The sequence below is a fragment of the Panthera onca genome, chromosome B2 (genome assembly GCF_046562875.1).
Source record: "Panthera onca isolate mPanOnc1 chromosome B2, mPanOnc1 haplotype 2, whole genome shotgun sequence".
Taxonomy (NCBI): domain Eukaryota; kingdom Metazoa; phylum Chordata; class Mammalia; order Carnivora; family Felidae; genus Panthera; species Panthera onca.
Window position 1 is genome coordinate 86,874,427 of NC_138343.1, and position 27,601 is coordinate 86,902,027.

Sequence of the window (27,601 nt, forward strand, 5' to 3'; positions counted from 1 at the left end):
GCAAACTACTTAACCTCTTTGCCCCCACTCCTCATCTGTAAAATACAGATATGGGATCTTGTATACAATCTACCTTTTAGGGATATTGGACGATTCAATGAGATAGTGCAGTATTAGCCTATAGTAGGTGCCCTAGAAACCAGAGCCAATAGAATGCGTTGTTTCCCTTGTGAATTCCTCTGTTAGTTCTACAGTCATATTCTTCCCCTTTCGCTTCACTCTTGTCTTCCTTCATTCCTGGAAATGTCAGCAAATTTACTACCTACCTCCAATTGACAGCATATTGGACAAGTAAGTCTGTTCCTGAAAATTTTGAAAGTAATCACCATTCTGTAAAAGATATTTTTTCTTTTAGCCCCTTCTCTTTGATTTTGTAGAAGGGCATATATTGATTATTTTAGGGGAAAAAAGTCGCAAATAATTTAAATGAACCATCACTTTCTCTCTGCCTCTGAATTGTGAAAACATACACTGAAATTGTACTTTAATAAATAGCAAAATCAGTGCTTTTAAAAGCAACACATTTACGTGGTACTATTGCTTTGTAGTTAGGCAGTTTTGTTTTACCATTTCTCTCACCCTTCCTGGAAATAAAACATCTTGCCCCATTCTTATATACAGAATCCAAGAAAAAAAATGGAAAAACAGCTTTCCTTTCTAGCTTAGCATAAAGTAGTTGCTTAAAAATCCATCTTTGTTTGTGTTCCTTCTGGTGCCATGAAACCTCCCTGTGGTAGGAATTTTTTATAATGTAGTTGTGTGGTGTTCTAAGGTCTCCTAACTAGGGGAAATGAAAGCAGTGAATTTGTTTAAAAGAAGAAAAATATAAGTTATTCCTTACTACGAGAATGCTACTGACATGCCCACCTCCCTCCCGATTGTCATTCCTTCCTGAACCTTCTCCTCCCCCTTTCTCATTCTCTATCCACAGATGTCCTTTAGAACAGGTTTCTGGCCTTTTCCCACATTGAAGGACGTGTGCTCAGGCCCTGGGAACATGACTGCTTGTCTGTATCATTAAATCAGCTCTAGGTACCCTGGCCTTAGCCTCCTGCATTCAGTATGTTTGCCCGCTGCAGAGGCTGGGATGAAGGAGCAGGGTCAATTTGTTTTGCTGCAAGAATATAGAGTCATTCCATTCTTTAGTCAAATGCATACTCTGTATTAGTGGTTCTTAAACTTGACCATATGTGGAATCACCTGAATGGCTGGTTAAAACAAACTCCTGGGACCCACTCCCAGAGTTTCTGATTCAGGAGGTCTGGTGAGGAGACTGAGAATCTGTGTTCTAACAAGATCCCAACTGACAGCGACATACTGGTCTGGGGACCACAGTTTGAGAACCACTGCTTTAGACGCTGTTGCCACACCATGTCAATTATGTGCCTGGTAAATCACTGACACTTGGATTTCAAAAGTGTCCTCATATTCAGATAAATTCAAACTGGTCCTAGTTTGTACTTATGAAAATATCGATGTTATGTATCCTTCACAACATCCAAAATATAAAAAGTCAAGACAATGCAGATTTGAAACAAACCACCAAGAAAAACCCCCTTCCAATCCTCATTTTTATGTATAATAATGATTAAGTGCAGTTATCCACATAGACTGTCTACAGAATTGAGCTAATTTTCAGCACTCTGATTTTGTATACCAGAGCTAAGTAAGGAAATACATCATAATAACTTCTATGTTGTTCTTTAAAAAAAATTGTAACCTGATTTTGCCTCTCATAGTTCAAAAAAAGTTGATGGTTACTGAAATTTTAAAGCCCTAGTTGCACAGATAGACTATTTTCAATTAAAGAAAGAAAAATATGTGTACATTAAGTTCCTCTATAGTCCATAATTCAGTGGTAATTGCTTGATGTGCTGAGCCAGATTTAGTAAACTTTGCAATAGCATTTTGCCACACATGGTGAATGGGGCTCGAATTATTAGTTGTTGATGGTGGCCATGTCTCTGTGCTTCCTTCCTAGATTTCCAGCTTACTACAGACTTTCCCAAAGAACAATATAAAATTATTCATGAGCCTTGGATATTATGCATACACTGATTATGAAAATGTATTAGTAACCTAATTGTAGAATTCCTCTGTTATACACCACAAATATATTTAAATAGGCCTTCAAAGACTCCAAGAATTAGAGCATGCTGAGGGGTTTTTTTTTTCCAGTGGTTTTTTTTTCAATTGCTGCTAATATTTTGTTTTAGTTGAATCAGAATGTATCATATACATATTTGTATAAATATAAGAATATATAGTTGCATATAGTTGTCCAGATATATGTATATGCTTATATACAAATATATCTCTCTGTATATGTATGCAGAGATAAAAATGAGGTATACCAGATAAAAATACCCACTTTTACATTATTTTATTATATCACAGGTAATGTGGTCTGCATTGTCAATGAATTGCTCATTTTTTCTTTCATAAAAATTAACTTCACCCCATCAACCCTCATGTAAAATCTTATAGAGGAAACTCACAGATCCCTTTATATACATAATACACATGCTAATTTTTTTGCTACGTGATTCATCCCAAGGCTATTAAAATGTTTTGGTTTTGTTTATTTGGTTGTTTGTTTCAACATGTTCCAAGGGGCCAGCGCTTGCCCACACACCCACAACAAAGCCCTTCATGCTGCCTCCTCTACTCCTGGAGTGCAATCCTTTTTGCAGCACCAGGTCCTGTAGTCACATAATACCTTGATTTATAACTAGGTTGTAATCCAAATAGGAAACAGGTGGAATCACAACCGGGTATGGTGCCTTGGATATTAATGGCCTGGCTCAGCAGTGGAATTTCTAAAGCTGTATACACTTTTTTGCCTTAATTATGCATTCATTAAAAGCTTTTATACCCAACAGAATAAAGTAAATATTTTTTGATCTCCATAGTGTGCTCCCAGACTGTAGATTTGCACAGCAGGGTCTTGATAATCTGAATAAATTGTATTTCCCCAAGGAGTTTATCTTTCAAAGAAGGTCATAAAGAAATGTAGTTCTTCCATCCTTAGATTTCTTCATGTGCCTTTTCTGCTACATGCAATATAGAGCATGGGAACCAGAGTACATTCTAGTAATACATACTTGGTGATGGTCCAGTATAATGTCTCAATCTGTTTTCCTTGTTTATTTCTGGTGAAGTCTTTCTTAAATACAGAAGAAATGAATGATTTTACATGACAACTATGCTTTTTTGTTTATATTTGTAGAAAAATTAGTCCACAGGAGACATTCAAGTGTTTGCTTCCCTTCACCCAGTGAATAAAATTTATGGAATAGGCAAAGCTATAGTTTAAGCACTGTTAATAGCACTGTACAAAGAGTGTAGTAATAACAGATGTTATATGTACGTTGAACTTCTACTATGTGGAAGACACTTTGCAAGCACTCTTGGGAATCCTTACCAATAGATCACTTCTGCCATTTTTTAGTTGAGAAAATTAGACTCAGAGAGGTTAACCATTTGCTGAGCTCATCCAGATGGGTCAGCTTCAAATCACGTGATTTTTCCCACATGGCTAAGTTGAAGATGTAACTTGTTCCTTGTCCCTACAACTTCAGATCCAATAAAAGAGACAGGGAAAAGATAAAATTATAAACCCAAAGATATATGCACAACCAGATGAACTTATAATTTTTCTGAGTCATAAAGAATAAGGTGGCAAAACACCTGATATTGAAGGATAGCCTAAAAATAACATAAAATTGTGAAAAGTTTAGGCAATAAATTTTCTCTCTGTCTTTGGGCTGCCATATTTATCTCCAGTGTGGCCAACATTTTAGGCATGTACTTTAAAAGTGTCTTACTTAAATATTTCATAAATTTATTTAATATTTTAAAAAATTAAAACATTAAATTTTTTTAAGGAACAGGAGAATTTGTTTTATTGCACACTAAGAAATGAAAGCAATAAGAGCTGAAGTTTTAAAGGTATGACATTCTGTCTTGCCTGCCCACTACCCATCAATCAAAACTAAGTAGCTGCTTATAAAGACAGAGAGGCAGATCTAAAGTACAGATACAGTCTGTACCTTTGTGCACGACTGGGGGGAAAAGTAAGTAACCACTGGCAAAAGGTTAAAGGAATGATACAAGTAGCTCCTGTAATTAGAAGTAAGAAGAGAGAACAATCCTTTCAGCTGGAATGGGCTGGCTTTGCTGGCTTTCTTAGGAAGTGGAATCTGATCTTGGTTGTCCCTCCCCTCTGCTCCTTCTCGCCTCAGGAGGGGAAAGCATGTAATACAGAACTTCCCTTTCCTACAAACTTTTAATGTCTGTTGAGTCAAACAGTCTTCAGATACTTCACAAATAATATGCTTTTGACAAATAGCATGGACATTTGTGTATTTCTGGTTATCACTAAATGGCAAGAGAGGTAAGGTTCTTTTTTAGCATTCTGGGAAGGAAAACAAAAACAAAAACAAAACACCCAGATGTGAAAGTCTGAAGACCCAGGATTCACTGTAGAAGCTAGGCCTGATGCATCTGGCATCACAAGTGGGCTTTCCACCATATTTATCAGTTCTATGAAAAAGCTGATGTGTGGTTTACATCAGGAGAAAATTTCTTATGCTCAGATCGCTTATTTGAGAGTATCTTTCTTAGTTAATTGTGGGAGATCTGTTTATTTTGCCCAACTGTAAAATGATACCTATAAAAAAACTGTCATTTCCTCTTTCCATTTGAAGTCATGGATGTGTTTTTAAAAAAAATGGGCTGCTTTTTAAAATTCATAATCCAACAAATATTTTTCAGTTATAATCTATGATAAAGGCATTATGATTGACATTGTATGGGATACAAAATCATAAGATGCAAACCTATTTTTACTAGTTTACTAGAAACAATTTTACTCTTTGGAAGTAAATGCATTTGCATTAATAGCTTTTGGAAGACATACGCATTAATAGCTTAGTGAGAAGTTAGTTGGTATGTTACAGGAGACTTAAAGTAGAAAGCATTAGGATTCAGTCAGTGACAAGGGTTTCATATTTATTGTATCTGACTTGGTACTTGGTCCCTCTAAGCAGCAACACAATGTTTTTATAAAAATCAAACCATACTGGTTTTATATGCAGAGTGGGTATATAAAGCTATTTGGGTTAGATTTGAGAGTAGTTTTTTTTTTTTTAATTCTTGACTTCCATAATAAGGGTGACTTTTCATTTAGAGGGGTTCTTAAAATATGATGTAATGTCAACATTTTTTAATGGAACTTCAAGTTCAAGTATGCTATTACATGGTGGTCATAGAAACCACTATGTCTCTTGATCATCTTTGTCTGTAGTAAAGTATTGACTGACGTGTAGCAATTTAGGTGACATTTTGAATGAGGGTGTAACAGAAGGGCATCAATAATTGGATATGAAAGATCATAACTGTAATAGTGAAACACAACATTGTTAAAATAGTCACATCTGTTGAATGTTATTGCCTAGAAAAATCTGGAATCTTACTCGATTTGGTCATTTTAGAGGGAGAAAATTCAGGAAATCAAAATGACATTACTTTTATTTTGACCTTGAGAGAAGTTTATTAGCTTGACTACAAGGTCATAGTTTTCCATACTGATACAGTTTGTTGATGCTTATCTTTATTTCACAAGTCAGTGATGTTCTCAGAACTAGATGAGGCAACAAGAGAAATAGATGTTATTAAGGCCATGTTTTGCATGGGTATCATTGGTATTAAATCAAAGGATCTCCATCAGATCTGCAAATCTTATCAGTTTAGCAAAGACTCTTAGATTTGGGAAAGAGTATTTATGGGGCAGATGTTGGGGATACTCTACAGTAGATGCAATCACAAGATGACAGCTGTTTTCTGTGTTCTGTATAATTCCTGTGCTAGGGCTATGATTAAAATACAGTGCTGGATGGGCAAGAGGTTACTGACAGGTCAGGGGTGGCATGGGTGTGGCTGAAACAAAGATAGACTACATATTATAAATAGGCATTGTTGGTTTGCAGCTTGTATCACTGTTGGCACGCATCAGGACACATCCCTTGGCTGTCACATACAGAAGCTAGGCTGTGGGTTACATGCAGGGAACATGCAGACCCCAGCTGTAAGGCTGCATATACATTTTTCTCCCATTCAGGAAACTGTGTTAGAATGCAAGGGAGTTCAGCGATAGGCTTAAATCTGCTCAAAATTCTAAAACAAAGAAAATCTTCTGGGAACTTTGGTCACAAACTATTAGTATTTGCTTAATTGAGATAAGTAGAGACACTTGCTAATACAACAGCCAGTCGCTATGCCACAGACGTGAACCCCACCAGGGAATATCATGGAGGTGGACACCCATCATTCTCTTGCTACCTCCCCTGGCTTGTGAAGAGTAGTGGAAGGGTCACAGGTCTACCCACAGCCCCCAAACTGTCCTGCTTCCTCCCACTCATGTCCTTACCACCTAATAATTTGCCTCACAAATTTAATTACTTTTGAATATAACCCCAAATAAAGAGTATTTGTCTTTTTCATGCTTTCTTTGCCCTACTACCTTCAGTAGTTAATCGGGGGAATCACCATTTGAATGATTTAATTAGGGGAATAGACCACACAGAAAGACTGAATTTGGGGAATATATAAGTTTAAAGATTATTGCACTTGAAACTCTAGTGTTTATTCCACAGCTGTATAGTATTGGGGACACATTTTATGGTTCTTCTTGTTATTTAACTTGTCATCCACACTATAAGAAACAAATAGAAGGGAATAGAGAAGGCAAATAGCCCTAAACCAAAGGAAAATAAATACTATTTAAAAAGATTCCCCAAAGAACAACAATGTATGCACCATAATTCCGAATAGAAACTAAATTTCAAGTGAGAAGCAGTGTGACAGAAATGAAACCTTTTTAGAAAAATAAAAAAGATTGTCCTTTTGCTCAAGAGAGTTTCTTCTTGCTGAGCTATATAATTTCCATTCAAAATCACTGCCTCTACCTGGGTGCTTGGATTTTGAAGTCATAGAATGTAGGAGAATGGTGACAATCTCATAATTAGGGCAAAGTATCATTTGAAAAGGTACTTTGATCTGAATAGCCAATTGATAGAGGAAATAATTCTCTTGGACTGAAAAAGAAATTTTGGGTGGATTGCAATTTTTTTTTTCCACAGCAGAGCTGTTATTTTGCACTGGTCCATTAACGCTTTCAACTCTAGTCATGGTTACCAGTTTGTCCACTTGGAAAACTGAATAGCCGGTGGCTGTGCCTTTGTGTGTATGTGTAGGAAGGACAGAAACAGAAGGGAAGTGAGGGAGGCCAATGAGATATGAAATATGGGATTATTTGAATGATGTTCAGAATTGGATAGATATGTTGGAAAGACATGGCCATGTTCTGTTTCACTTGGTTTTAGTAAACAGAAAAAGCTCATGGACATTCTTTCATTAAACTCATGTATTCAGCATCTGTTCCCTTAGATACCAGGGACACAATGCAATCCTTGGCACCAGGGAGCTTAGATTTCATAGAGGGAGACTGATCTATAATCAAAGGGCACTTAGAGTGACAAGTGCTGTGTTAGAAATCTGCAGAGGGCAAGATGGAGGCACAAAAGAGGAAGTGATCAATTTGGCCTAAACCAGGGAAGCAGAAAAGACGAGATGGGTTCATTCATTCAACAAGTGTGGCTTGAGCCCCTACTGTGTGCCTAGCACTGTTTTGGGAACCAGGGATAAAGCAGTGAATAAAATAGGTGCTTCCTCCCATAGAACATACTTATTGTGGGTTGGGGGCAAACCTAACATAACTAAGTAGGCAAATGAATGCAGAAGTGGTGAGTACCAAAAGCAATCAAGTAGACTAATGTGATAGAGGATAACATGGAGAGGAAGAGGGGTATGCTAATTTAGAAAGGATGGTCAGACAGAACAATGGAAGCATGGTTTTTCATCCATAGGAATTCTGCATATGTTGCTTCCTCTGTTTGGAATATTCTCCCTGCAATCCCATCACCATTCTGTTTTAAAATGCAGGTTTTATTTTTCAGGTATGGTGAAGCTGACAGATAAGGAAACAACTGCCATTGAAAAGATACTTCATTACAGTTTCCAAGAGGAGGGGGGCCCAGAATAGCCTTCGGACAACAAGGGGAAGCACCTGGGTTGGTTGGGAGATCCAAGGAATGAGGGGAAAGCATAGGCAAGAGGCCTTTATTGTGGCTTCTGCGGGAAAGGCAAGACAAAGCAGGGTAAGCAGGATTATGATTGTCTGGTTTGAATAGTTCAAGCAAGGCTGTAGGACATATGAGTTGTCTGTAATTGTCCAGTACTCAGCCTTGGGATAATTAGAGTAGAAGAATATTGCCTTCTGGAGTGTAGAAGCCAGATACAAGGTGCACTCTTGAGCGAGTTATTTGTTACCTCTAAAAATTGGCTAGCCCTGGGTGGGGCATTTGACACCCCAAATGCCAGAGCACCAAGAATACATAAAATAAGAAAATGTAGTTAATATACATTCCCATATAGTCTTTTGCCAAGTTAATATCTGCTCTTCTTTTAGCTCTGAGCTCCATGTGGCTTCTCATAGAAGCCTTTACTAAGTGTCCACTCTAGGCCAAATCACCCATTATGGGCATTTACAGCCCTATGTTCCACCCTTTGTAGCCTTTACCTTAATTATAATTTTCCATTTATTTGTAATATGTTTTGATTAATGGCTTTCTCTTCCAATAGAGTATACTATACACTCTGTTAGGCCTGCAGCTTGCCTATTTTTCCTCATCATTATATTGCCAGTGCCCGATGTGGTCCTTGTACGTGATGTGAATGTGTGGCCCATTGAAATGGCTGAAGCCAAGCCAGGGTGGGTGGGGTTATTACCTTGTAGGGTAAGGAGGTCATCAGGGTCTCAATCATAGAAGGCTATAAAGTATTACTGAGTTTGGCCTTTTAACCTTAAAGAAATGGGAACCCACTAATGGTTTCTCTCTGTCTTTCTGTCTTTAATTGAAGTACAGTTGACACATAATATTACAAGTTTCAGGTGTACAGTATAGTGATTCAACAAGTCTCTATATATAGTATACAAGAATACACAATGAGGAAAAGACGGTCTCATCACAGATGTAGCTACCATCTGTCACCTACAACACTGTTACAATATCATTTACTGTATTTCCTATGCTGTGCCTTTTCCCTGTGACTTACTCATTCCATAACTGGAAGCCTATGTCTCCCACTTCCTTCATGTATTTTGCTCATCCTCTTACCTCCCTTCCCTCTGGCAAGCGTCAAATTGTTCTCTGTATTCATGGGTCTGTTTCTGCTTTTTGTTTGTTTGTTCATTTGTTTTGGTTTTAGACTCCACATAGAAGTGAAATCATATGGTATTTATCTTTGTTGGACTTACTTCACTTAGTATAATAGCCTCTAGGTCCATGCTAGACACCCGTGTTGTCACAGATGGCAAGATCTATTTTTTTATGGCTGAGTAATATTTCATTGTGTGAGTGCGAGTGAGTGTTTATATACCACATCTTAATCCGTTCATGATTGCTTCCATATCTTGGATATTCTAAATAATGCTGCAATAAACATAGGGATGTGCATATCTTTTCAAATTAGTATTTTCAGGTTTTCGAAGTGGGGGAGGGTAAATAAATACCCAGTAGTGAAATTGCTGGACCATAGTATTTCTACTTTAAGTTTTTTGAGGAGCGTCCATATTGTTTTCCAATTTACATTCCCAGTAGCCATGTGTAAGGGTTCCCTTTTCTCCACATCCTGACCAATACTTGTTATTTCTTGTCTTTTTGATACTAGCCATTCTGACTGGTGTGAGGTGATGTCTCATTGTGGTTTTGATTTGCATTTCCCAGATGATTAAGTGATGTTGAGCATCTTTTAATGTGTCTATCGGCCATCTGTATATCTTTTTCGGAAACATGTCTATTTAGGTCTTCTACCCATTTTTTAATAAGATTATCTGGGGGACTTTTCCGAGGGGGTTTCAGTTGTGTAAGTTCTTTATATATTTTGGATATTAACCCCTTTCACATACGTCATTTGCAAGTATTTTTTTCTATTCAGTGGGTTGCCTTTTCATTTTGTTGATGGTTTCCTTCACTGTGTGAAATCTTTTTATTTTCGTGTAGTCCCAATAGTGTATTTTTGTTTTTGTTTCCTTTGCCTGAGAAGACAAATCTAGAAAAATTTTGATGAGGTCAGTGTCAAAGATATTAGTGCATGTGTTTTCTTTTAGGAGTTTTATGCCTTCATGTCTCATATTTGGATCTTTAATACATTTTGAGTTTACTTTTGTGTGTGGTATAAGAAAGTGGTTCAGTTTCATTCTTTTCCGTGTAGCTGTCCAGTTTTCCCAACATTATTTATTGAAGAGACCATCTTTTCTTCATTGTGTATTCTTGCCTCCTTTGTCATATAAATAAATAAACTCACCATACAAATATTAGTTTATTTTAGGGCTCTCTATTCTGTTCCATTGATCCATGTGTCTGTTTTTGTCCCAGTACCATACTATTTTGATTACTATAGCTTTGCAATATATCTTGAAATCTGGGATTGTGATAACTCCATCTTTGTTCTTCTTAAGACTGCTTTTGCTCTGTGAAGTCCTTTGTAGTTCCACATAAATTTTAGTATCATTTGTTCTAGTACTATGAAAAACATAGTTGGTATTGGGTAGGGATTGCATTGAATCTGTTAGATTGCTTTAGGTAGTATGGGCATTTTAACAGCATTAATTCTTCCAGTTCGTGAACATGGATATCTTTCCATTTGTTTGTGTTGTCTTCAGTTTCTTTCATCACTGTTTTATACTTATACAGGTCTCTCACCTCCTTGCTTGAATTTTTCACTAGGTATTTTATTCTCTTTGGTACAATTACAAATGGAATTGTTTTCTTAATTCCTTTCTGCTACTTTGTTATTAATATATAGAAACATAATTGACTTCTGTATTTTAATTTTGTATCTTGCAACTTTACTTCATGTTACTTGTTACTTCTGATAGGTTTTTTTTGGAATCTTTATAGTTTTCTATGTATGGAATCATGCTATCTGAAAATATGTGAAATTTTCAATTCTGTTCTTTACCAATTTGGGTGGATTTTATTTCCTTTTCTTTTCTGATTGCAATGGCTAGGAATTCCTGCACTATGTGGAATAAAAGTGACAAGAGTGTACATTCTAGTCTTGCTCCTGTTCTAAGGGAAACTCAATTTTTCACCACTGTGTAGGATGTTAGCTGTGGGTTTGTCATATATGGCCTTTATTATGTTGAGGTATGATCTCTCTAAAACCACTTTGTTGAGTTTTTATCATGAATGAATATTGAACCTTGTCAATGCTTATTCTTCATTTATTGAGATGACTGTATGATTTTTATTCTTTTTTTTGTTGACATGGTATATTATGTTTATTGATTTGTGAATATTGAACCATCCTTGCATTCCCAGAATACATTGCAGTTGATGGTGGTGAATGATCCTTTTAATGTATTGTTGAATTCAGTTTACTAATATTTTGTTGAGGATTTTTGCGTATATGTTCATTAAGGATGTTGGCCGATAGTTTTCCTTTTTTTGTAGTGCCTTTGTCTAATTTTCATATTAGGACAATGCTGGCCTTGTAGAATATATTTGAAAGCTTTCCTTGTGCTTCTATTTTTTGGAATAGTCTGAGGAGAATAGGTATTAACCTATTTTTTTTAGGGGCACCTGGGTTGCTCGGTCAGTTAAGTGTTTGACTTTTGATTTTGGCTCAGGTCACAATCTCACAGTTTGTGAATTCAAGCCTCATGTCAGGCTCTACGCTGACAGCATTGAGTCTGCTTGAGATTCTCCCTCCCCCTCTCCCTCTGTCCCTCCCCTACACACACACACACACACACACGCGCGCGCACACACATGCGCGCACACACACACACACACACTGTCTCCCTCCCTCTCTCTCTCTCTCTCTCTCTCTCTCTCTCTCTCTCAAAATAAGTGAATAAACTTAAAAAAAAAGCTTTTAAATATTTGGTAGAATTCTCCTGTGAAGATATCTGGTCCTGAACTTTTGTTTGTTGTAAGTTTTTTGATTACCAATTCCCTTTCTTTACTAGTAATTTGTATATTCAGAATTTTGGAAGATTATATATATTTCTAGGAATTTATCCATTTCTTTTTCAAATTTTTTGGTATATAATTTTTTATAATAGACTCTTATAATCCTTAATATGTCTGTGGTGTTGGTTGTTACGGCTCTTGTGTTTCTTATTTTATTCACTTTGTCCTCTCTCTTTTTTTCTTGGTGAATCTGGGTAAAGGTTTATCAATATTATTTATCTTTTCAAATAACCAGCTGCTGGTTTCATTGATCTTTTCTATTGTTTTTTAATCTCTATTTCATTTATTTCTGCTCTGATCTTTATTATTGTCTTACTTCCAGTAATCTTGGGTTTCGTTCTTCTTTTGTGTATCCTTTAACTACAAGGTTAGATTGTTTACTTGATATTTTTTTCTTGTTTCTTGAGGCAGACCTTATTAATTAATTTTAAAAGATGATCAATATGATCAGATTCTTATAAAAAGAGAGGTTGGAGAATTTGATACTGGAGGCAGAAATGTTAATTAAGAACCCTGTTGCAGGAAGTGTGGATAGGAGATGATGAACAGAATAAGAACTGCTAAGGAGGAAGAGCAAACAGGATTTGGTGAATGACTGGTTACAAGGAAGGAATATGGGCCAGCTTTTGAGATCCTGATGTGGATGGTTGAATGTGGTCGTTTAATTATATCTTCGTCCATTCCATTCTGTGGAAATCCAAGATAAGATGCCCTCTTACAGGTAGTTGGGAAAATGAATTCAGAGCTGAGAGAGGTTTGGGCTGCTTATATAAATGTGGAAGTCATTAACATGTAATCAGTTTACAAATCAACTGTATGTTTTTTACTTTGAGCATCCTTCTTTTCCCTGACCTAATGGTATAGGTTATTTATGACTTAGATATCTAAAGGGACCACATTCTTCATTTTGACCTCCTCATGTCAGTGTTGAGTTGGGGTTTATAGATGCCAAACAACAATGCTGAAATATACTTTATTATTCCTTGCCCACCAAATCTATTGCCTACCTCTCATATGCCAAATTGTGTGTGGTAAGAGCTTTTCATTCATTATCTCCATGACAACCCTATGAGCCCATTGAATTCTCCATATTGTAATTGAGGAATAGTGGGAAGTTCAGTGATTGACCAAGGTCATGGCCAATGGTAAGTATTTGGGCTGGATCTGAGCCAGGTTGACTTGATTTTATATATGGCCCTTGCTCTTCACCAATGTGGGTTGCCTCCAAGTGCCTGTGGTTGCTGCTCATTTGTTCTGCCCCTGAATATGGTTTTTCTTTCTGTGATATCTAAAAGACTTTTTTAAAAAATAAATCTATAAGTATATATACAAAAACATTAATAGTGATTATCTCTGCATGGTGAAACATGAATGATTTTTGTTTTCTTTCCATACTTTGTATTTCCTGAATTTTTTGGAATAAACATTTATTACTTTTTATAACTGGAAACATAATGGCACTATTTTCATAACAGTGATTATTTTTTTCCATGCACAGTATTATAGGTGGGAATTTAATGCAATTTAACCATTTAACTTCCCACCTCCCCACATCACATTCATGAGCATCTTTAAAAGCAGCATTATTGGTATTATTTTGCTTACATATTGTCTTAGCCAAAAGGATAAGAGATGATGATTTTGCTTAAAGTTCACAAAGCCCCAACAAGAGGAATGCATGTTGTGGCATCATGACCTCACTGAAGGTGGCTTTTCTTTTACCCCTGAACTCCTCATTTTATACAGTTTAACTGTTGAATGTGTTAAGTATGCATGGCCAAGGGAGTGGAAACCTTGGACACGTCTAGAAAGCACTGGGGATTTGGGGAAATTGTGTTTTTAAATAGAAGAGAAAAGAAATGAAAAGGTAAAGATAGGGAGCAGACTTTTAACTGATATTTCTCTTGTACACAAATATGTGTCTGTTCAGCTTCCGTTTGCTGTTCAGACAGCCATTGACACTTGTCCTTTTAGCTTCTTAGTTTTCTATTAATATGAAATACTTCGTTAGTTTGGATTTGGGGGTTATGTAAAATTATGCCCTTAGGAAATGAAAACATTTCACGACTGGGGAAGCAGGCGTTCAATGATTACCTTCAAAAGAAACACAGCAGAAAAGAAGCACAATTAGGTTAAATTAATTCTCCAGTTCTTTGTGGTTTTGAATTGGTCTGCTTTTAAGCTGCAGGCATCTAATCAGAAGAAACCCAGTATCTCTTTACAAAGATACAAAGATGCTTAATAAAGAATATTTCATTGCTGCTGCATAATCCACTCCCAAACTTGCAGTTGTATAAACCGTTTGGGCAGGAGAACAAGTGAGAGAAAACATTTTTTGCTGGGCTCTGCCTGTCCACCTGTAACTTTGCTGAGTTTAGCTGTGTCCGCTCCTATGCATGCTAATCTGTCTGTGCCGTGCTGCTGGGTGCTGCCTCAGGACCTTGAGCCATGCCTTGGGCATGTGTCTGGGGTACTTGAAAAGCACTGATATCACCTGGACTTTGTCTGTCATGCCTTTGGGGGACTGCAGAGTGGTTTACTAGGACACTGAAGTCGTATTTAGGACACTGAGCACTTAAACTTGCTTCATAGATGTAGCGACCAGAAACAACACTGATCCCTAAGGAGTTGGTACTAAAGTCCTTTATGGAAGCAAGGGTTACACATTCTTTCCTTCCAGAGTAAAATTTACCAATCCTAAGAAGTAAGATTTGGGGAACAAGTTTAAACATTATTTTAAATGATTGGTGTGAGAGTCAAAATCTTCAATATCACTTTGATAAAATCTTCTGAATGGGAAGCCAGGGTATTTTGACTGAATGGCTGTGAGTGGACTCAGATATTTGAGTTGCTGTGGATTTTAGTGATCATCTATAGTAAACTTTATTTTAAAGAGAAGCATTTATTCCTTTTCAATTGTTTTGGCAAATAGAGCTATTAAGAGCCAGAATCTTATGCTGATTCCTGAAGTTAGCTAGCTTGACTCCCTGTTAGGATATAATTAAAGTGTCATCTCCCACCCAAAGAAATATAATCTAAAGTGGGGGGAAAAAAAGTTAAGTAGCTGTGGTGATGATGCAGCTGTTACTGAAAGAGCTGTTTCACAATTTCTTTATTAACATTTTATTATGTAGAACAGCACTGTGCTATAGAAATACAATGGGAACCACATCTGTCATTCTAAATAGTCTAGTAGCTGCATTTAAAGGAGGCTAAAAGAAACAGATGAAATTAATTAATTACTAACAGATGAAATAAATAATAAAAAGAAACCTATGAAATTAATGAAATTAACATTTAACCTACTTTATCTAAAACAATATCATTTTAACATATAATCAATATAAAATTATTAATGAGATATTTTACATTCTGTTTTTCTTATTCCTGGCATTTGGTGTATCTTTAACACTTGTTATACCTTCACATCAGACTAGCCGTGTTTTAAGTGCTCAGTAGCCACTTGGGGCTAGTGGCTACCATGTTGGGCAGCACAAATTTAGAACATATTCCTTTCAGCTTTCAGATATGATAGAAATAGAATATAAATATTTTAGAAAGAGTTCTTAATATTCTTAGATAACTAGAAAAGGGGAAAATATGTTGAAAGTTACTTAAATAGATTAGTGGAGTGAAATAGCTATCTGATGGTATTTTGCATTCCTTAAGCTATTGGAAAATATTGCTCCCATATTAAAAATTTAAAGTTAATAATGGGGGGGAGGGAAACAATGTTAATTCTACTTGAAATAGGTAAGTTTTCTATCGACAAGCCTGTGTACCCACTGTGATTCTTGCAGAGTTAAAGAAAGTTTGCACAGGAGTCCTGTCTCTCTGGGGGCACTATTTTAGGGCCCTGGATACAAGCTTGAGAACCGGTAGAGACAGGGAAAATCCTTCCAGAATGAGCATGGCTACAGAAGCTCTTTGAAAAAGAAGGAAAGATTGTCACTGGCTGTCTGAATTTTTGAAGCTAACAAAAAATGAAGAACACTTATAAGTTGTTCATCTTAGGTAGGTTTAATAGAATTATTCAGGACAAGAATATTTTCTGTGAGATTCCTTCATTTCCTGAGACCTTACATGTAAAAATATGTGTTTTAATTTCATTAAGTCAAGATGGGTTGTTTTGTTTTATTTTTTTTTTAAGATGGGTAGTTTTAAGGATTTACTGAATTTGAGGTTTGGGGAAGAGTAGAGTCAAGTCTGTCTTAATATAGTTTGTGTCATCTAATCACGACTACCACTTACCTGCACTCACAGTTTTTTTAGTAGAACAAACTTATTGCCTACGAGCTATAAACTATGGTCAGGGTAGAAAAATCACTGTTCTTCATTGGTAAAATGGTTTTAAAAAGTTGCAAAGTTAACATTTCAATCAGTGAAGCCAGAAACTCCTTTCAACCCCTTTATTAAGGTATCTTTAAGTATATGGGTTTTAAAAAGAGGGACAAAGTCAGGAGAAAGGGTGAATTCTAGAACAGCAGTTCTCTGCCAGAGTCTTATAATTAAGGGAATTTTTTTTTGTTTTTTACATTATCAGTGGAGTCCCATTTCCCCCACGCCTGTCATGCAAACCTTAGTGAGTCAGTCTGAATTTCTTGCCTGCTCTTTCTTGGATTAATTTCTAAGAGCTCTTTTTTTCCCCCCATTTTTATTTTATTTTATTTTTATTTTTTTTGGCACCCAGGAATTAAATAGCTTTAATTACTTGGATCTGTACAGACTTGCTGACCTCTTTAACCTCACTTTGCTGGAGAAGGCAGTGATCGATTTCTTAGTGAAACATCTCTCTGAACTCCTGAAGAGTCGCCCAGAAGACGTTCTAACGCTTCCTTATTGTCTGCTCCAGGAGGTTCTGAAGAGTGACCGCCTGACCTCCCTGAGTGAAGAGCAGATCTGGCAGGTAAGGGGGCTCTGCATGGGCCTTCTTTTGGCAGGGAGAAGGCATGGGATGGCTCAAAGTTGAGCAGTTGAGGAACAATGATAACTGTTTTGTCTGGTTTGGTTCTCCTCAGAGCCAAAGTCTTAGCAGTCATGGTAGGCAAATGATTGGAGAACACCAACCCTTGAGGCTACAAGGCCTCAGCCTCTGCTCATCTTAACTCAGGGAATCATAGGTATGGTTCCTCAGACCCTTGCTGGGGATTCCCAAAACCCTAAGGGGGAGTCACATCAGAAAGAGTCAAGAATTTTTTTCTCTTGATAAAAATAGTTTCTCAAACTGAGTGTGAGAAAATGGATCGTCAAGTGCTATTTATACGCATTTAAGACCAATGAAATCAGAATAGATGCTGGGCTTTCCTGTAAACAATTCAGAAGCATTTCTCTGTTGCAGCAGAGAGCAGCTGGGACCTTAAATGAAATGAAGCTCTTGCACTGCAGTGGAAAAATCTCCCTCCTTAGTTCATTCTGCATTCATTGCTATTTTCCTAAGCCCTGCCTTTCCACCTGACGTAGCATTCTTTTCGAATATCCTATGTCTAGAGGATGGGAGGAGGTTTTGTATTTTCAAACTGATTATTCAATTTAAATCCTTTTCTACTCATCCCCACTGACTTTACTTGAGAATTCACATGGTGTCTTTGGAAAACAGAGCCCATCTTATCCCCTTTGTTTAACATTGTCTACCTCACTCTCTGAACACTGGCTAGCTATGTAGCTACTTATGGGGCAGCATACCTTCAAGATTTCATGATGACTTGAAAGCAATTTACATACAGAATACGAGGGAAAATATGAAGTCTTCTGTTAGCTGACAGCATAGTAAATTCCTGGTATCTTAGCAAATGGCATTCAGGGAGAACTCTAACTCTTGCCAAAACAGAGTCAGAGGTATCTGTTAATTATCCAGCATCTGACTCAACTGACTAATAATTTTGCTGATGTATTTCTCCCTTATTTCTTTCTTTGTATTACATTAATCAGCAACTTCCTTTCTACTCTTGCCCCACCAGTGAGGATAATAAGAGCTGTGGTGTACTGAGGGCCTCCCAGGACCCAGACTCTTTGTAAACTCAATGACTTATCATCACAACAGGCTTGAAGGACAGTTGTTATAACCCCATCTTCCAGATGAGCAAAATAGGGATTCAGTGCCTTGCTCAGTGTTGCAGAAAGGAGCCAGCCTACAAACCCGAGTCTGCAGACACCTGCCTTCATCCCTCCAGTATTCTATGCTGTCTTGAGAAAGAAAATATGAGGAAAACACATAAGCCATATTTTTTTCTCCTTCTTAGGTATTTCTGATAATGTTTGTTCAGGTAGAGGTCAAAAGTTGGTGAGGATGAGTTTTTGGTATGAATTTTAATACCTGTGGTTCTCCCCCCACAAACACAAATCATCAAAATTTTCTGGTCAATTCAAAGTGGGGGGTTCCCAAATTTTTCTTCACTTCCCAAAGGGAAAAAGAAAGACTTGGAATGAATTCTGCATTTAATTATTTCTAACTGAATTGAGATCTGAGCCAATCATCCTTGTGGCTTCTTTCTCTTTCTGTGGCATGGTCAAAGGGAATGCCAGAGTGGTAATGTGCAGATGTCTGAGTATCCGAAAAAATTCCATACTGTCCACTTAAGAGTTATCATAATTGCCTCTCTAAAGTTTACTAATATTATCACATAGAATTTTAAAAATTGCTTTGTGCTGCAGGCAATATCTTTTCTACCTGGTCCTCAAGAAAGAATTAAAAGTCTCACATAAATATGATCAGTTTAGGTGTTCGGCAGGCAATAAGAAACTGTTTTTGCTTTATCTTAGTAAATAAGTAATTCCCTCATACTCAACTCAATAGAGAAAAATTAAATCAGACCAGCTATATTGCCTCAAGTATAGTTAAGTTCATCATTTTTGCTGAGGTTATACTAGTAATGCAATATACCATGGAAGAATCTAATATTCAGCCCAGGGTGAAGATTGGGTATGCCAGAGGATTAGTGTCAGGGTGCTTTATAGAAGTGAATCTTGATGGACAGGCTGGAGACAGATCTACAGAATCTCATTAAATTGCTGAATTGTTCATTACGGAACGTTCTCACTGTAATAAAGTGCTCATTGACTTTGACAAATCCCCATCCCATGTCTTAAAGAAGAACAGTGAAGCAACGGGTGTGGGGGAGGAGGAAGGAAATTGACACAAAGTAGGACAGGTAATAGAAAAGGGGATGGAGGGGTAGTGCTCTTTGATTAATATGTGCAACTAGTAACTTCTGTGAGAGCCCAGTAAACACACACACACACACACACACACACACACACGCACACACACACACACATGTTTACACATGTGGTTCTTCCACTATCAACCAATAATGTAATCTGGGACATTCCCCTTTTTGGTGAAAGGTCTGATTTTCATTATTCACCAGACTTCACGCCGTCTGTCTCTGAAGACGTCATAAGAACCTTCAAATTATCCTCACTGAACAAACTCTTTTTTTACTTTCTCCTGGTGTCCTTATCTACTTCCTTTCCTGATAAAATGTGCTGCAGGCTGTAATAACCATTCTGTGGATCTGGAAACCTGTAAAATTATGCCTTATATCTGCCTTTTTTTTTTTTTCAATCTGACCTTTTTAAACTTTAAGTCTCTTTTCTCACAGAGGGCTTCTTCATCCCCCATAGACATTTTTTTCCTCCCTTCCATGGCTGAAAACTACTTGCCCTGTTACGTAACTTCTCTTTATATTCATAGGTTAACATAGAGACTTGAACCATATGCACACTTTAGTGTAGAAGGGCATAGAAGTCCCCTCAGAAAAATGCTTTAAAAAATTTTTCAGTTCAATTCAGCTTAACAATTTGGTCTGATGTTTCAAGGCCAGTGATTTCTTGGTTCCAGATGAAAGACACCAAGTTGGTTATGGGGCTCAAAGAAACAGGAGGCTAAAAATGAGCAAATCAGCTGAGAGGAAGCGTGGGGCATGAGGCCATGCGTGTTTGTAACCTGGCAAATCTCCACCAATTTTGTTTGGCTTTTGGGTTTTAGCTCTAACACAGGACTTTGTTTCAGTAGGGTCTTGTTAAATTTTTCCTGTTATATTCAACATTCAGTTTCAGACTGCTGAGCCCGGGGTCCTGCTATAAAACTCTAGTGAAATAATGAAAAAATTCCATACCACTCCCATGTATTGGGTCTGTTTTCATTTTCATAGGAAGTGCTGGCTAATCCATTTTCTTCTGAGGAAAATGCCTTCTCTGCCTTTTCTACCCCAGGTTATCTTTTACCAGAATGAGGGCTTAGAGATTACTTTCCATGGGAGTACAGTTGACAGAAAAAAGCCTGAATATGCTGTAAATTCTTACATTTGCTAGCACATGGAAAAGCTATGGTCCTCCGTCTATCAGTATTTATTGAGCACCTATGAAGTGCCTAAAAGCATGGAGTGTTAGGCAGAGCACAGGTTTGCTAACTCGGTTTTCCTCTCCCACGCCTCACCCTAAATGGAAGGGATCTTTATGATTTTAAACCATTATTTCAGCTCTCTGGATTATTATTTCATCTCTGAAGTAGCAGAAACAGGAAGGATATTTTAAAATGATAAAGATAGTTTGTGAAAATAAAAATGAATATTTCTTGAGCACCTATTACATGCTAGGTGCAGTGTTAGAAGTAGGTCTTGGCATGGGGTGTCTGGGTAGCTCAGTCGGTTAAGCATCTGACTCTTGATTTTGGCTCAGGTCATGATCCCACGGTTCGTGAGATCAAGCCTCAAATCAGGCTTTGCATTGACAGCATGGAGCCTGCTTGGGATTTTCTCTCTTCCATTCTCTCTGCTCCTCCCCTGCTCGTTCTCTCTCCCTCTCTCTCTCTTTCTCAATATATACACACACACACACACATATATATATATACGTATATATATATATATACACATACATATATGTGTGTGTGTGTATATATATATATATGTGTATATATATATACACATACATATATGTGTGTGTGTGTATATATATATACATATACGTATATATATATGTATATATATATATATACGTATATGTATATATATATATACATATATATATATATATATATATATATATATATATATATATAAAGAAGTAGATCCTGGGGTAAAAAGATTTCTAGAAATATTCAATTATTGGGTTAGAGAGATTTAGTTTAGTTTCATCTCTAAATGTGGAGAACTTTGATTTTCCTTCAGTTATTAATTTATTAACTGATTCCTACTTTTATGAAGAAGACTCACTATTTTATAAGGACAGGACATATATAAATGCTCTATTTCTTTATTAACCTTGGGTAGCGGGCACCTCCTTTTTGTATTTTGACGAAACAACTCAGTGGTTACATTACTGACATCAAACAGGATTAGAACTTACAAGGACAGTCTCCTTTATCCTGGTCACATTCCACTTTAGTATGGCAAGAGGGACCGAGTCACCTGGTTTGGGGTTAGGGGTAATCATGTTTACATTTGTCTTTGTGTGTCCCCAGAGGCTGAGGCTATGCCTGTTGTGTTTGCCTTAAACACTGGTCTTTTGCTCTCTATAAATAATAAATAAAAACAATAGTGTACAGTTTTCATGTTAAAATGTATTGAATGGATAAGAACACATCCTACCACTATTCCTACATGAGGCTGGATTTATTCTAGGAAAATTGGTATACAAAATGAGCTTGGCCTTTTAAAACTGCATTTTTTGTTGTACTTTTGTTGGAAATTTGCTTCCATAAGTCATACTATTAATAACACATTTACTTTATGTCTCCAGGGACATGAGTCACATAGTGTTTAGACTAGTCAACAACCTCAGATGCAGTGTTTTGTGGTGTTTTTTTTTTTTTTTGGCAAGCTCCTCCTGGGCTTTTCTCTACACCACAAAACCAGCCACTTACAGTTTGATTTAAAAGGAGTCCCAGAAGGTGAGCCCAAACAAAAAGCAACTGTCCCTTTATGATTAGAAAATAGAAGACACTAGTGATGCACACAGCTTTCATCTTTTACCTCTTATAAAATAAATTGACCCGTGCTTGCTTCGGCAGCACATATACTAAAAAAAAAATAAATAAAATAAATTGACCCAAATGTACTTCTGGCCAGGGAGAAGCAAGGACTTCAAACATTACTATATGTTAAACAATACTATCATAATGCTTCATATTTGAATGTCATATCACAGCTCAAGAATGCTTCTGCACGTATCATTGCTTTGCTGTCATGGGGTACAAATGGAAAAACCTGAGGTAACAAGGCTAGAAATCAAATTCATGTCTTCTAATTCTTGGACTCTTCCTACCTTGGTCCACAGCTTCTAAATTCATACTAGGGGTGTCTGACATGAAAAGATGCTCAACATCGCTCCTCATCAGGGAAATACAAATCAAAACCACACTCAGATATCACCTCACGCCAGTCAGAGTGGCTAAAATGAACGAATCAGGAGACTATAGATGCTGGCGAGGATGTGGAGAAATGGGAACCCTCTTGCACTGTTGGTGGGAATGCAAACTGGTGCAGCCGCTCTGGAAAACAGTGTGGAGGTTCCTCAAAAAATTAAAAACAGATCTACCCTATGACCAGGCAATAGCACTGCTAGGAATTTACCCAAGGGATACAAGAGTACTGATGCGTAGGGGCACTTGTACCCCAATGTTTATAGCAACACTTTCAACAATAGCCAAATTATGGAAAGAGCCTAAATGTCCATCGACTGAAGAATGGATAAAGAAATTGTGGTTTATATACACAATGGAGTACGACGTGGCAATGAGAAAGAATGAAATATGGCCCTTTGTAGCCATGTGGATGGAACTGCAGAGTGGTATGCTAAGTGAAATAACTCAGAGAGAGAAAGACAGATACCATATGTTTTCACTCTTATGTGGATCCTGAGAAACTTAACAGAAACCCATGGGGGAGGGGAAGGAAAAAAAAAAAAGAGAGGTTAGAGTGGGAGGGAGCCAAAACATAAGAGACTCTTAGAAACTGAGAACAAACAGGGTTGATGGGGGTGGGAGGGAGGGGAGGTGGGTGGTGGGCATTGAGGAGGGCACCTTTTGGGATGAGCACTGGGTGTTGTATGGAAACCAATTTGATGATAGATTTCATATTTAAAAAGAATTTTTAAAAAATAAAAAAATAAGTAGGGGCGCCTGGGTAGCTCAGTCAATTAAACGTCTGACTTCAGCTCAGGTCATGATCTCACAGTTTGTGAGTTTGAGCCCCGCATCGGGCTCTGTGCTGACGGCTCAGAGCCTGGAGCCTGCTTCAGATTCTGTGCCTCCCTCTCTCTCTGCCCCTCCTCTGCTCACACTCTGTCTCTGTCTCAAAAATAAATAAACACTAAAAGAAATTAAAAAAAAATAAATTCATAAATAGAGGCTCAAATATATTTGGGAGTGAATGACACAGAGGTGCACCAAATTCATCCTGTGATTTTAAAGAAATCTGGAAGGGCTTGAGGATTCCTGTTTTTTGTTGTGCTGCCCACAGACTGCAAGGATAATGGCCAAGCCTACCTGCCTCCATGTCTGTGTCATGTTGTCAATTCTGACTCTGTGCTCCGTGGCATGCACTTCATTCTTTCCTTCATTTATTTCAAATAGTTATTGAGTGCTTACCCTGCCCGACCATGCGCTACTGAGTACTACTTTTGCCTGCTACATCGTGGGTTCTGGGCAGTGGTGGTGGAAGAGACCAACGTGGCCCTGCTTTCATGGACCTTAAAGTCTGATGGGGCGCTTTCCACCTGCTACTCTTTGCCTGCTACCATGCCTGATTCTCTTCCAGTGGGGAATGACCTGTGCCCACTAGTTTGATGATTTCTTTGCTAATCTGGGGCATGTTGACATGTTCTGGGTACATTGAAAAATGAAATGCTTTTGTTTGGACATTTCAACACAACGTAGTGTCCCTTTGCCTTTTCTTCAGTGCTTTATTCATTGTTAACTAGTGTTCATTGTACATACCTGCTAAACAGCTTTGCAAACCTTTGTCAGTCCATGTGGTATAGTCCAAGCCTCAAAGAAATCAGACTGTGGGTGGTAATTTAATCAGAAATTTCTGTGAATAAGATTATCATTTTTAATGCTTGGACCTTGGGTACTAGAAATGGAATAAGATGCTGTGGCCTGAAAACTTTTATCCCCAAACAAAACTGCAGTCTTTCATTATATTTACACCCTTGCTGAATTCAGTTTCTTACATGCTGTCATTACTATTTTTTTTTTTTTTTCAGATAGGTACTTTCTGGGCATCTTCATGGTATCTCGTTTTATTTTTTCACTTCCCATTCCTTAACCTCACTAAATGTGTACCGTTTCTCGATTTGCTTCCCGAAACATCTGGCATTCCTTCCCAGCCACATATAGTGTTTTCCACAAATATAATGAGGATGTCTCCACTTCCCTCTCATAGGTGTTAGTGAGAAGAATAAACTGTGGCTCCTTCGCATCCCAAATAGTGCTGTGCCCGGTGGACGTTTTATCCTCTGAGGGCCCCCAGCTGAACACTGAGCAACGCTGCTATTTCAGGGCTTGGTGCTCAAAGCTGCCAGAGTGTGTATTTAGTCATTCATCCTGATGTATGTGCAGCTAATTCCTCTGTGAGGATGCATCCCAGAGGAGCTTGACTGGTGGCCTTGCTCTTGTTTGTCTGGGCCGTGTGCCTTTGCAAGATGCACGACACATTCATTTCAGAGGGACTTTGCTTCAGCTAATCCTCGGCACTAGAGCTGTGCGTTGTCGAGTAGCTGTGAGGGGCAGTGATTATCAGAAATTACAGGAGACCTAACTTGTATTCGTGTGTCGCTGTTCCCATGAGTTAATCGTTTTTTTCCTCTTTTTTTTTTTAAATGAGCACAACAGAACAACAAGGTGATTTATGAGATATGACATATTTATGTTCCCTGCGTCTAATTTTCACTGTGATTCATGTTGTTTCCAGACGGATACTTTGTTGTTGCTGCTGTGAGAAGGAAAAAAGATGGCTGGAGAATATTACTTATGCATTGGTGGCCTGCAGTAATGTTGCTGCTACCTGGGTTATCAGGGATTTAAAAATAAAACCCAACTATAAACTATATATGAGGTAGAAACCCTGAGGCTAGGCCCAGAAGTTCATCAACAATAATAGCAACAATAATAACTCTTTACAATCCTGGAGAGCTTTACATTTTAAAATGGCTTTTATGTACATAATCTCATTTGAGTCTCTCATCAACCTGTTAAGGTTGACAAGGCAAATATGACCCAAATTTTAACAAGGGAGGAAACAGAAGCTCACAGAGGGTAAGTGATTGACTCGCTTCACGGTATAGGTTCAACATAGGTTCAACTCATTGTATTCTCTCAAAGTATACCAAATCTGTAACAAAACAGAAACTCAAAGTACATGATATGTCTTCTCCTAAGCCAAAGAGATTATATTAGTCTATAATGATCAATCCAGCAGTATACATTTCCTAAGAAATTACCAATCTTCATTTTCACCTGTTGTATGGCTTTGTGGGAAGTTGCAAAAATGACTCCCATAAAAGCAGGGCAGGAAAGTGTTGCTGAGGGTCTTTCTTTATCAGAGCCTGGAAAATTGGGGCTCTAGATGGTTTGTTTGATGAAAAGTGAATAGAGCATTCTGGCAGAGGTAGGAAACCACCTTGCAGTCCTTCATTCCTTCAAGCACAGGTGATGACATTTAAAGCATAAAGAGAAGGCCCATAAGGGAGGATCAGTTTGAAACCCAGTCAAGGAAGGCACCTGGGTGGCTCAGTCAGTTGAAAATCTGACTCTTGATTTGGGCTCAGGTCATGATCTCAGAGTTGTGAGATTGAGCCCTGCATCAGGCTCTGTACTGAGCGTGGAGCCTGCTTGGGATTCTCTCTCTCCCTCTCTCTCTGCCCCTCCCCCGGTCATGCTCTCTCTGTCTCTCTCAAAATGAATAAATAAGCTTAAAATAAAATCCAATCCAGGGAATTAAATCACTTTGAAAGAGAACCTGGAGCACCACTGTATTTGCTGCAGCTACATAGACTGTGTGGTGGGAAATCTGCAGGCTGTTAGAGATTGGATAGAATGAACGAAGTGATGAATCATTATATATTTTATACACAACATATTGAAGATTTAGAAATTTATGTAGCAGAATTTGACAGTGATGGTCTAAATATGGGGTTTGAGAGAAAAGAAGAAAAAAATAATTTATTGGAATTGATAAATGCTACTCTCTTTCCAGAAGACATGAGTCTGTGGCTCATATCCTGCATCCCAGACTATTTCTATGGGAATCCTTATTGGGCCAGTTGAGTGTCCAATGGAGTGGCCATGGAGGCCATAGAGATTTCCTGTTCTGGGCATTCTAGGGGACAGGATCTAAAGTTAGCCATGGAGTGGCTTAGAGGATCAGAATTACTTACATTCAAAAGAGATGCAGAAGCTTTGACGTTCACTGTTAAATACTGACATCATTACCCACTGCTTCTCCTGCTCCTGCCTCCAGAACTTTTGCTTCAAGTAAAAATAAAGAACACCTCAACGTGTCACATCTGGAGGAGAACGGTGGCCATTCTAGAATATCATAATCGTCGGCAGCATTCACAGATAAAGTTAGTTCTTAGACTTCTTTTGTGCCCACAATAATAGACTAATGCATTCTCTGGATTGAGGTTCTAATCCTTTGACCACTTCTTCATTACCTGGGGTGGCAAGCCCCAAGTTATTGGGGGAATGCAGGCCAGCTTCGATGTCCTGGTAGATAAAACATAACCAGAAGAAAAACCCTCTTAGGAAAAAAGAAATCCTTGATAAATTCTAGAGATAGATATAAAAAAAATTCTTGACATTGCTTCCCTCTGTCTGTAGGGAGTATTACAAGTCAGTGTAGTTAAGTGACACAGATATTACTGGTGCTTCAAGAACAGAAGCCAAAAAGAGCCCTGTAAGGGCTGGAGGTTGAGTGAATGTATCTTCTTTGTGTGTGTTCTTGTTGATGAGAAATGCCCACATGCCTCCTCTGACCACATAAGGAAATCAGGTAATTGAAGGAGTGATGGATGATGCTCTGAAGTTTAAACGTTTTAGAAGGACCTATCTTATTAACACTTTAAAACAAGTGAGCATAATATCATTAATTTTGATTAATTCATTTGCTCTTAATATAGCTTTTAATTTGTAATTCTATGTGAATTACAATGTAATTTGGCATTAATTATACTAAATTGACTATAAGTCAGCCAATCACAATGGGAAATTACTCACAGCTGAAAGTAAAACTAAAACTCTCCTTCCAGAAAGGATGGCACCTCGTTAAGAGGCAAATACACTGTAGGCATCCCTCTCTGGCTGTGAGAATGACATGGGACCTGCCGAGGACTGTGAGCGATTTCTTAAGTCTGCCTACTTCTGGGAGTATATACTCTTTTGAGTGAAGCCCAATATAAAGGGTAAATAATACACAAAGGAGTTGATTTATCAGGTTTGCCACGTCCCCTGAAGAATCTTTCTGCCTTTCTCATTTCATGCAAGATTTAGGCCCTGG

General features: G+C 37.8%; 1 protein-coding gene across 13 annotated transcripts in view; it reads left to right on the forward strand.

Moving 5' to 3' along the window:
* KLHL32 (kelch like family member 32) overlaps nt 1-27,601 on the forward strand; it is a 238,094-nt gene that overhangs the window by 132,172 nt on the left and 78,321 nt on the right. For 9 of the 13 annotated variants that reach the window (XM_078447150.2, XM_078447149.2, XM_078447151.2 and 6 more), the window contains one exon: nt 16,792-17,007. The exons of 1 other annotated variant lie outside the window; for it this stretch is intronic. In XM_078447150.2, coding sequence (XP_078303276.1) covers nt 16,792-17,007 — 216 coding nt within the window. Of the gene's footprint in view, nt 1-16,791; nt 17,008-27,601 lie in introns of those variants that run through there. 3 more of the 13 variants (XM_078447147.2, XM_078447148.2, XM_078447154.2) reach the window with 3 other exon arrangements.